General features: G+C 44.8%; 1 protein-coding gene across 1 annotated transcript; it reads right to left on the minus strand.

The window, feature by feature from the left end:
* Positions 1–340: 340 nt before the first annotated feature.
* SPG21 (SPG21 abhydrolase domain containing, maspardin) lies at positions 341–11,191 on the minus strand. The gene is made up of 10 exons (XM_062501175.1): positions 11,094–11,191; positions 8,026–8,119; positions 4,522–4,683; positions 3,640–3,720; positions 2,889–3,034; positions 2,337–2,445; positions 1,782–1,889; positions 1,272–1,412; positions 852–970; positions 341–756 (listed from the first exon to the last, which is right to left on the minus strand). Exons 2-10 carry the CDS (start codon positions 8,086–8,088, stop codon positions 714–716), a joined length of 972 nt encoding a protein of 323 aa, XP_062357159.1. The 5' UTR covers positions 8,089–8,119; positions 11,094–11,191; the 3' UTR covers positions 341–713.
* Between the last annotated feature and the right edge of the window lie 655 nt (positions 11,192–11,846).

An 11,846-nucleotide genomic window follows, 5' to 3' on the forward strand; every position in this document is an offset into this window, starting at 1 on the left:
AGATGTGACTCTGACCTTTTCAAAACATGTTTTCATTTGTCATGTAATCCTTCGTATTTATTTTTTACAGCATCTCAAGGGAAAAATAATATCTCTACTTCAATAAATCTAGATTTTATCCTTTAAAGTTGCAAGTAATATCCTGTAATCTTTATTAAAAAAACCCACTACAGCATTCTTTCTTAGAGCTCAACCAGTACAACCTTATAGTTAAAGCTTGAGGGGAATGCAAGCAGGTGGTGGTGGTTTTCTTCATTTCCAGAGGTGTTTGTAGAGGCAAAGCAGGAGTGCTGTTTTCTTGGAGTCAAAACAAGTGACACTTGCTGAAAGTGAAGTTTTATTGAAAACCATTTTTAAGCAGCAAGAAAGTTAAAAATTCAAATGCTTTATTTCAAGTAGAAACAAACTAACTTACAACACAATGTTCAAAGCAAATAAGTGAGGGCAACATTAAACATCTTTCAAATCAAATAGTCAACAAAAATGTCAGCTTATAAGTACACAATCTGCATGTGGTAATATATACAGCCGAGTGAAAAAATATAAAAAGAAATACCGTTCTGCTTAAGAACATGATATAGTGAAGACTTTGGTAGAAAAAATGTCTTTATTTTTAAAAGTGTAGTCTTCAAAGATGCTTCCTTGAATCCAAAGACTAAAAATGAAACAGATCTATCCCATTACGCTGCTGGAGGTTGCTGTCCACGGGTAGTTCACTGACTGTTGATCCTGCTGGAATCACACAGTGATAATCGGCTAACACAAGGGAAAAAGCAGAGTGGGAGCAGTTGATTGTACAAAGGAAGACCACCAAACCAATGCCCCTGTTTCACTGGCACTCCCAAGCTTACTGCTCTTCTTGCTCGTTGCTGGTGTGAAGGCTGATCTTTTGGACTTCCAGCTCTTCTGCACTGACCATGGAGGGATCGATGGCTGCGTACCGGGTACCATGGAACTGCAGCAAATGGATCTGTTGGACACGGGAAATAACACAGAAACAGGTGTAGGAGCACAGAGTCTTGGTAAAATAGAAACATTCCTTCTGCGTAACTTTTGTGAGGGTGAAACCCTGGCTCTGGAGTACAAGAGTTCAGAGACAGAAAACCCCCAAAGCTGGCCCAGCATGGATACAGCTGCTCCCAGCTCTGCCCCTTTGGTATCAGCAGCACAGAGCACACAGGGAAGTTAAGAAACAAAAGCAAGCTCAACAGGAGTTTCCTTCTGCTGTTCTTGTGGATAAACACATTCACAGATTGAATTCAGGAACTCACCTGAATGTACAGGTTGACCTCAGCACTCCTGCAGAGGTAGGGGAAGTTGCCTCCTGTTTTGAGGTGAGCTCTTCTGGCATTAGGGTAAAGCTTATACATTTCTTCTTTTGCTTCTGTTGAAAGTGCGCTTTGGTCAAACACCTGTGGAACAAGTCCCAGCAGTGAGTTCTGAGCCTCAGATTTTGTTGTTACATCAGATTGGCTGCATGCTGCTCCTAGAAGAGACCCTCAGCTTCTTTGTGGAAATGGAGTTAATGAAACAGAAAACAAGCAAACCTGGGCTTTGACAGCTAGAGAGCCAATACTGTAATACTGAAACTTATGACACGGAATATCTAATTCATAACATAGAACAGAAAAGTAACAATGTTGCCCAGTCAGCAGAAGGCCTCCCTAAATAGGAAGTTACATGCTGCAAATGCTTGCTAAGTTGCTAACTGAATATTGTGTGTGGCTCCACCTGCCAAAGGCAGGAAGTAGTGTTTAATTTAAAAATTGAGATTCACTTACATCCATAATGGTTACAGGGATATCTCGGATTTTGTGAGGTTCTACATAGGAGTTCTGGCAGTTGAGGGTGAGTCTTGAGGCCAGCTCGCTCTGGCCCAGGCTCTCCAGCTTGCAGTAGAGAGAAACACTGATTAACAACATATTTCACTGCAGGAAGTTAGTGCAATATTAACAATACTGCCAAAGAGAAGATAGCTTTAAAGGGATGAAGGTTATAATTCCAATTTAGTATTACTCTGGATGAGACAAATGCCTAAACCACATTCTTTGAGTTGTTCCTACCCCCAGAGGATGGTCTACAGATCTATCCAGCATTTTCTCCTTTTCCACCTCAGTTCCTTAACTCCTCTTGAATGACACAAATAAACAGAACTAAGGTAAAGGGTCAGTGAATCAGTTAAACTGCTGGGGCTGTGACAGTCAACAATTGCTAAAGATCCACTTCTCATTCCTCCCCCCGGGTCAGTGAATGAAGAAAGCAGCAGAAATATCTACAACCTCCCACTCAGTAAGTACAGAGTGACACCACAGCCATCAGAGCACACAGCCACCTACCCTGTCCACCATGAAATCAATCCCATCGGCCATTTCAGGATCTAGAGGACCAGAAGCAAAATTCCCAAGGACAATTTTTTTCAGCATAAAAGCAGGCATCAGCCAAAAGCTAAAACAGAAATCAGATGTAAGAATATCTTCAAGCACAAATGAGTCAACATCAAGATGCTGTAAATGCTTTCTTTCCTTGCACAGACTTTGTGTTTTAACTTCAATCCTTGAAGAAGCTTCTGGTTACATGGCAAAATTATACTTTAAGCATGGTGAACAACACTCTTCTTGCTCTAAATGGTTGTTAGACAACGGGCAGAGTTCTTAAATCTGATGACACATCCACAGAGGATCACAGAACAATTTGTCTAATTCCATACTCTGAATTGTTAACATTTCCATTCTCCTCGTGGTGTGCTTTTAAAAGTCACAAGTATTCCATCCTACACCTCCCTCCCCCAAGCTGGAATCAGGTTAGACATATATCCAACATATCCAATGTGACATTTCATAGCAAAAAAGTTAATGCCATGAGAATGCTTGCTTGTCTGTCTTCTTTACCTGTTTGCTGTCCACGTCTGATTGAAAATAGAAGTGTCACTAAAGGCATTACACAGGATCAAAGACTGGACTCTGGGAGATTTGTGTGTGTATTCAGCAAACTTTTGAGCCAGAAAGCCTCCCAGAGAAGCTCCAAAAAGGTGAACCTAATGCAAGGGAAAATAAAACAAAACAAAACAAACAGATGATGAAATGTGACCTCTGAGCACAGTGCTTCATTACAAAAATAGGTCATCCAAGTTTACCTTGTCCTTATAACCCATTTTTTGAAAGAATCACTTCTCCATTCTTCTCCTGGTTTTATGTGCAATATAAATGTGATAAATACTAACAAAAGAAAATGTTTCCCACAGACTCAGTGCCAATTTCTTCGTGTTCATCAGCCTTAATAAAAACCCCAAACATTTCACTGTGTTCTTTATAGCTATCCCAGCCAAAAAGACTCAACTGTGGTGTTCTGTACTATGTGAGTTAGGAAGGATAACTTCCACAGAATCTCACAAAAAAAATGAAGTTAACCCATACAATTTAATAGGCCTGGAACAGCAGTTGAATTTAGGCCAAGTATGACAATTTCCAAGGGCATTCACCTTCAAAAATAAACTAGTTTCAAATGTGAAATTGCAACACAGCCTCTTTATTTATAGGCTGTATATTTGTATCCTATTTTCTGCGCTGGCTCTTAAATGAGACTGTTTCAAATATAGAGTTTTTATTGCAACAATTTGTCCACTCATCTGGGAGAACTCACTTTATCCAGCTGAAGGTGGTCTAACAGTTTCCTGAATCCATCACAGAACTCGAGGTGATCCCAGTACACTGGATACTGCAACTAAAATAATACAAAGTTAGAAAAAACTGCCTGAGCTCAATCTGCTTCAAAGTTGTACCAATTCTCACATTTAAGGTCTCAAGAAAACACTGTGCCTCTCCCATGTTATGAAGTTCCTCTTCAAGGTCCCCAGAGCCTGAGGGTGCCAACACCTCCCCCTCAGTTACACAAAAACACACAAAGTGCCACAGAGCAGAGTTTGCTGGGGAAAGTGCAGCATTGCCTCACTCTGTGATCAGTGGGAGGGGAGGCTGGAATGGCTCTTCAGTGATTTTGTAGTGTGTAACAGATACAGAAATCATTAACTGCTGCAAAAGACAGTGGTACTCCTAAACCCAGGCTGTTTAATATATTGTACAAATCAACAGTTCAGCTCAGGAGCTGAGAAGCCCCAGAAGTGCAGGCTGGTGGGATTTAAGGAGTGAAATAGCATCTGCAGCTAATATATAGTGTAAGAACCATGTTATCCACCCTACCTAAGGAAACCCTGAGCTAACTGACATGTTTGCCTCAGGGCTAACAAAGATGCAGCTGGAGGCAAAAAGTACTTGTGTCCAGTACACACAAGGAGAAAAGTAGGCTGAGAAGTCAACAGTGTGCATGCACAAGGTTTTGGGTAAATGCTGCTGTGGACATATAGCAGATTCCAGCCTGGATCCACATGCTAACTGTGTAGTACAACTTAGCACGAGGTTTTTTGGTGGATTCCCTAAGTCAAAACTAAGAAGTTCATTATCCAACCTCAAATCAGAGCAACAAGCACAAGTACACCACCTTTGACACAGGGCTTAGAATACTCACAGCAATAACTCTGTAGCCCCATCCAGTCAGTGCCAGAATTTGCTGGAAAAACACATCTGCAGTTCCACTCACAGGAGGGAGAAATATGAGTGGGCAACGAATGCTCCTTGGTCCTGCATCATACAGGGACCAGACTTTACTGTCATCATCATCTACTATTATCTGCAAAGAGAGGCACAGAGGAGAGAAGAAACACAAGACAAGTGAGGTTCTTCAGCCAGCTTCTGGGATGACTTCTAGAAATTTCCGACTTCTAGTAAAAGTTATTATACTCAGGACCTTCTTTTACTCTTCTTCACAATAATTTCCTGGCTGTTTTCTAACTGGAATGACAATGTGGATACAGCTGGAAGAGAATTGTGGCCACACACTATCAGAGTATTTTGTGCATTGTGACATAAGCTGGATAATGAACTGCACCTCAGGAAAGGAGTCACCAATGCTCAGGAGAGACCCAGGAGGTCAGTTGAGGGTACCAAGAGCAGCAGCTGGAGGCTGGAAGAGCCAGCACTGCCCCAGGGACAGCTTTTTAAACAACCACTGATATTTGCATCCATGGACAGAAGATGTTACGTGTCTGGAACAACGCAGGCCTGCAGAATTAAGCAGCTATCACCACAAATTATTGATCTGAAACACTTACAGCTGCCTGCCAGAAACAGAGATACACACAACTCCCAGGGCAGCACTGCAAGGCTGACCTGCAGGGAAAAATGCTTCCATCATCTGGCAGCATCTCAGGAGTATCTGGATTGCCCAGGACACATGGCTGGCTGAGGGAGATTACTCACACACAAGGTGCTATCCTTAATCAGCAGCTCCTCATACAGTACCACAAGTCCTAGCATAATTAGTACCTTCAGAAGTGTTAAGGATTAACACTTTTAAAGGATTAACTCTTTTCTAGCAGCACCAAAGACTGACTTGTTTTGACAAGGCCTGTTCTACCAGAAACTGCTTTCTATATTCCACATGTTCTTTCAATTCCACAGCCCAGCAGAAGCTGCATCTTGTATCAGATCAACAAGGACAAACCTCTGGGGAAAGCCTGAGTCAAGCAGACAGAATACATCTCCTCTGTATGGAGATTTTATAGCTTTTTGAACAGTAATATACAAGCAGAATTTGCTCTTCCAACCCAGCTATTAAGCTTCTCAACAATCAGAGAACAGTGTATCACAAATCAGATTTGCTTGACTAACAAATCTGCTCCAATAAAGCCAGTATTTCAGGCTCTGGGAGCATGTGAGGAATCACATGATAATGTTGTTTTCTAAAGTCTCTATAAAAAAAAGCCCAACCACTGAAACCATTTAAACATAAACCTTGTACTAAAGCCCTCCCAATCCCCCCCACAAGAACTCCTTGCACACAGCCCCTGGGCTCCAGGCCTTGCTGTTCTCAGTTGTAATTCCATCAGCAATGTTGGATCCATTCAGGGTGGCTACTACCAAGTTTACCTTTAGGAGTATTTCCAAAAGCAGACTGTAGTCTTTGAAATCTTTGAAATGACAACACCAAAGTTAGTTCATGCCAAGAGAGCTGAGGCTGAGATAATGTTTTTTTTTTCCTCCAGCCCAGACAGTGAATCAATGGTTTAAGCACTTGTTCTGGTTGATTTCTAGCCACATGCTGGACAGTTTAACTCCAGCTCCTGGAGTAGGCAGAAGTGTGCTTAACTCCTGACTTGGGAGGTCACCAACCTTTTTCTTGTTCTGTTTGATCGATCAACATCAGCTACAGTTCACACAGAAGGTAAAATCTGCCTCAAAACAAAGAGCAGAACTTTTTAGCAGGGCCGGGGAATCCCTGGATGAAAACTTTTAGGAAGGACTCAGATAAGAGAGCAAGTGCTGTATGCAAATGGAGCACACAGGCAAAGCAGGAGATTAAGTTAAAAAATGTTATTTTCTGTGCTGTACTTCCTATATCTGACCAGGGCAGGAAGGAGGATGGAGTTGTGAATTTCCTGTGCCTGTGAGGAGAAACATCTCAGCACATTCTCAAACTGCTGTGGCTCTGCTTCCTTAGGTTGTTCTGACAGCAATTACCAAGGCTGGTCATTCCCTCCTCTGTACTGCACTTGCTTTGCACTTCTGGCAGGATAATGCAAGCAAATGTATTCCCAAAGACTGCTTCAGAGGTTAATTACATTTTCAGATTGGGCTTTTAAAAAAAGTAAATTCTTTCTCCAATAACCAGGACTAGCCCGTTTATTTCTTCATATCCCATATTCACCACTGCGGCATCATTTTCCTTTTGAAGAGGCAGAAGCACTGAGCTCAGAGGGCAAGGCATTCCCGAGTCTGAAGGTCACCAAGTCACCATCAGCTTCAGCTTACACACTTCCCCAGTTATGAAACCCTGAGCACTGGCAGCAGCTGAAGGCAGTGGCTGCTGGCACTGAGCTGCAGCAGGACCCCATTCCCTTGGAACCACAAGCTCCAGCTCCTTCCATTCACCACCTTGCATCCCAAGAGCAGAGCCTCAGAGCACCCACACATCTTTCTGCTGAAATACTGACCCCTGGCTTTGGTGACCCAGCGAGGCACTGCCTGAAGGCAACAACAGAACACGTGGGGTCAGCAGCAATGCACCTTTCTTATCTACAGAAGACACAAACTGGCATAAAAGAACCACACCCGAGTCAGTTTAGCCCAACATCAAGCTGTAACACACCTCAGGCTAGACAGGACACTGCTCCTCAGCCTGTCCAGCCATAGCAGTGACCATGCTTGCAGCAGCAGGGTGTAAAGGCAGGGCTGTCTCTGGCTGGCAGCAGTCTGGGCTGCTGCAGGTCACTCTAACCACAGCCCCAGCAAGCCTGACCTGCAGAAGGCACACGAGGGCTTTACTGGCTCGGGAGTTACATACTGCACTGCATGCCCTTTGCCACCCAGCACGCAGAGAACAGAAGTTGGAGCCCTGCACACCTCAAACATTCTCCTGTGGCTCAGTGAAAGGATGTGGGGAAATCCAAGCTAGACAAGAAAGTGGTTGGACAGTGTGATGAAGCAGAAGAAACTGTCTGGGCTTTCCCCCGTGGTTAAAGATATTCCCACTCTCAGGACCCTGTGTGCAACCTGGCTGCTGGGAAGGTGCCCTTGGAGATTGCTTTGGCCTGAGGACAATGGGCAGGAACAGCAGAGGTGGCTCTGGCAGCTCAGTCCAGTGCACCCAGGCAGCTCTGAGAGGTCACACACGTGCCCAGCACACACCACTCCCTTGGAGCCCCCTCCTCAGGCATGGCTGGCACTAGGATGGCAGGTATTTCTGGCATGGCTCACAGCTGCTGGTCTCTGCTCCCCACCACAGGCAGAAGTGACCTCCAAGAAACAGAAAATGGTGAAAATGAAGAGTGTGTTTTCATGCATGCACTCACATGACATGTGGGACAACGGCTGAGGAGACAAAGCAGCTCAGCAGCACAGCCACAACTGCACTAACCACAATGAGTCTCTCCTCCTAGAAAATGAGGATATTTCACTCACAAGACTTACATACCTTTTTAAGGGGAACTGTGCTTCTGAACCAGTTATAGTCAGGAGAGACTTTAATCTCTCCCATGATGTTTAGGAAAAACTCAGTTTGGGTCAGCCTGAAAAAGAGAGAGAATGAGAAATCAATACCACAGTTTCACCACGGGCAGCTCTTGAAAGCTGTGCTATGTAAATAAGGCAGTGCAGGGTCATTTGCTCTTATCAGTTGATGGCACTACCTCTGACTCACACCAAGTTCACTTTTGCTCAGTTTTCATCAAACCATGCAATTATTCTCCCAAGAGGCAGTCACCTGACTGCCTTACTGCACCAATCTAATTATGAAATGATGATGCTTCTGTAGCAGCATTCCCCTGTGACAGCTGCAGAGAAAGTCAATTGTGTTGCAGACTCTAAGTGGCTTCAAAACCTAAAGCATGTTCTTGATTTCTTTTAAATTGATAAGGCACTCCAAGTTTATAGCTAATAAATATTCATACAATTCACTCAGGAGTTCACACCACAGACATTATTTCATGAACCCACTCAGTATTCAGGTCACATTTTTCCATCTGAGTATAACTGACCCAAACGAGTCCCAAAGCACATCAGGAACATCACCTGATCCGAGGCTTAATTTACAGAAAATCCCTGAAATTTTAATTCTATCCACATAGAAGCAGGCTCTTGTCAGGAGTTACCAATAAAGAAATCCTTGAAGCACACCAATTAACACAGCACAATTTGATTCTGAGTTGAGTCCACACAGGAATGCCACTAATTCACTCCCCAGACAGAATGTCCAAGCATACATAATGAGTATCTTATAATGCTCCATTAATTAGTAATAAACACTGAGGTAACTCCAAGATTTAACTGTTTGGGGTTTTTTTTAAGCAGCAAGAGACCATTAGTTTCCATTTATACAACAAATGGCATCAAACACTTCTGAAGTTTGCAGACTCAATAGCTTCACTCTGAAAGCCAGCTGCCTTGGGAGATTATTTTCATGCATTCACACACAGCATCAAATACAGAAAAACAAAGAAACTCTTGCTCTTGTTACTTAACAGTTGCCAAGTCTAAATCAGTAGGTTTTGTTTCTTAATTCTTTGTAAAATAAGACCTCGTTGTGTTCTGTGAGTCACTCCAATTCATTTGTCCCTGCAGGAGAGCTGCCGATGGGCAGCTTAACCAGTTTAAGGAGTTACATCTGGATTAAGTTAGCTACAATTTCCTCATCTTTCAGTCTTCATTTGCCATCTTCCAAGTGCAGAAAATTTGCATTTTAAAAGGGAACGTAATTTCTAAATTGCATGACAAACACACACCTTCCATAGAGCACGTGCTACACCTCCCATATCCAAAGGTTCGAGGTGAGATGTTCAGCTCTGTGGCTGCTGTTTTAAATTTGTGTGGTTTCACTTTGGTGCTTGCACCAACTGTTCTGCTCTCTATCAAAGTCTGGCAGCAGGTAAAACTACAGCAGGGTAAAAAATATCCATTCCAACAACCTGCAAAGCAGAGCAGGTGCAAGGATGCTTTCCTGGGCTGGGGGACTGCAGTCATTGGAGCTAGGAAACTATGGTTCAGACTAATTCCTTTCCATAACCACACATCAATGGCTTTCTAAAAGCTCTTCAGCAAACAACAGTGTGACAAAATTGTGGCAGACAAATGGCTGGAAATTAAAACACACATTACCTTGGACTGTTACACTGTCAGGGCCCCACTGGGACACAGAGGAGAGGGAGATTTTTCCTGCTGTTCACTCTGGTTGTCAGAGAAAGTTGGCAACCTTTCTGCTGTGATCACCTCACTGCTTCTGTCACCTCAGTCTTTCAGAACCCTTAAGCTAACTGCTGGGGGCTGAGAGCACAGAGCTGTGTCATTACAGTAGGTAAGGAAAAGGTGCCATGCAGGCAGACTTTGTGCTGCCCCTGTACCTTGTCTGGTAGCACAGAGAGTTTAGAATCCATCTGAAACCCAAATTTTGAACTTCCCAGTTCATGTGTTACCACTCACAGAAGTGAGCCATTGGCCTCTAACACCTGGGCTGATTTCCACCAGCTTTCTTCTGAAGAAGCATCTGTGATCACCACTCCTAAGGGCTGCCTTTCTTTCCAGGCAAGAGGAAACATGAATTAGAGAATGTCCTCTTACTGAAATGTTTGGGGTTTTTTTCTCTCCTTTCCACAGAAACACAGCATTAAACTTGTACACACAAATACATTAACAACAACTACATGTGATTTCCAGCCCAGAGAAGTGGAACCATTTGAGTTAAGTAATGAACTCAAAACAGGGATTCAGCTACTGATGGTAACTCAGACCACAAGATGCTGGTCATGATGAGCCTCTAAATACCCAAGTCCCATTTTTAGAAAAACCAAACAACTTGAAGAACTTTAACCTCTTAAAAACAATTCTTCTGGAAGAATCACATATGGATGTACTCAGAGCACTTGGTAGTAGTCTCCTTGTGAGTTATTCCACTACACTAATGACATATTGCATTCATTATTGATTTTAAAAGACAATGAGAAAGAAGATTTATGGGTAACTAGGATATGGCAGCAGCAGCACCTTCCCCTCTCCCCCAGCACTGCTCTCTCCAACCTTGCCCCACGCTGCCCACCGCCCCCAGCCCCTGCTCCTTCCCCCTCCTCAACCACATTTGGCTCCACAGCTTTGCAGGGAGAAGGGGACAAAAGCCCACACCTCCAGCTCAGCTTTCCCCTCTGTAGCACACACTGAGGCAGCCCCTTCCCCTAAGAGACCCCGAGTAAACGGAGCCCCAAGAGGGGGGTCTTTGGGCACCCTGCGGGGCCGCATCCCGACCCTCTCCCTTTCCTCCATCAGGGGTCACAACAACCCCTCTCCAGAGCCCAAAAGACATGCCCTATCCCCTCCGGCGCATCCTTTCCAGGGCTGACACTGTCCCGAAGGAGCAGAGACCGCCCCGCCCGCCTCAACGCCCCCGCCCCCCCCGGCCCCTCAGAGCTCCCTCCTCTGTGCGGGGCACTGAGAACAGGGGGAGACCCGCCTCCACAGCGACGACCCCCGCCTTTCCCGTCACTGCTGGCCGCTCACCGGCTAGAAGGGCCACGGGGACAAGAAGCAGGACCAGGAGCACCGGGGCCGCCGCTCTCCCGCCTCCCGCTCCTGCCCCGCGCGCCCAGCTGGGGGCACCCGCCGGCCGCCACTTCCGGGTGCTGCGCCGCATCGCCCACGTGATCCCTGGGCGGGGCGTGGGTGGGGCGGAAATAGCTCCGCCGCCATCACTACCGAGGCGGAAGTGAGCGAGGTGGGCGCCATCACTACCGAGGCGAAAGTCACGTGCCCCCCGGGATAATTCACGTAGTAATTTGCGTTGGAAGGGACTTTTTAAAGCTAGTTTTGTTCCACCCCCTCCATGGTCAGGGACAACTAGAACACGTTGCTCCAAGCCCTATCTAACCTGGCCTTGAGCACTTACAGGGATGGGCCGCAGCTTCTCGGGAAACCTGTTCGCCGCGACGCAGATCAGGTTAATTGAGGAGAGCACAGGTGATACTGAGTCATTCCTCTAACGAATAGGTGGAGTCAATTAGTTCCGTTTAATTGGTATGTAATAAATAAGAGTTGAAGATGAGCTAAAGGAGCAGACCTATAGTTACCTGTAGTTGCAGGTGTGTTCTCTATAAGGGATACACTTTATGAGATAATATATATTTATACAGCGCTCTTCCCTGCTTGAAGACGACCCCACAACACGCAGTGTAATTTTCTATTCGCTCCGCAAATCGCTTCAGTTTGCCTGATGTTTTTTTCTGCTCCCATCTTAAATGATATTTTCACGAAAGG

Source organism: Cinclus cinclus, chromosome 13 (assembly GCF_963662255.1).
Source record: "Cinclus cinclus chromosome 13, bCinCin1.1, whole genome shotgun sequence".
Taxonomy (NCBI): Eukaryota; Metazoa; Chordata; class Aves; order Passeriformes; family Cinclidae; genus Cinclus; species Cinclus cinclus.

What these genes read in the sequence shown, in the direction of transcription:
- SPG21 (XM_062501175.1), bottom strand. Translation starts at nt 8,088, where the DNA reads ATGGGAGAGATTAAAGTCTCTCCTGACTATAACTGGTTCAGAAGCACA. An exon ending in CAGACGTGGACAGCAAACAG is followed by an intron (nt 2,446 to 2,888) that starts GTAAAGAAGACA and finishes TTTCTGTTTTAG; the next exon opens with CTTTTGGCTGATGCCTGCTT. An exon ending in AGGTCAACCTGTACATTCAG is followed by an intron (nt 971 to 1,271) that starts GTGAGTTCCTGA and finishes CGTGTCCAACAG; the next exon opens with ATCCATTTGCTGCAGTTCCA.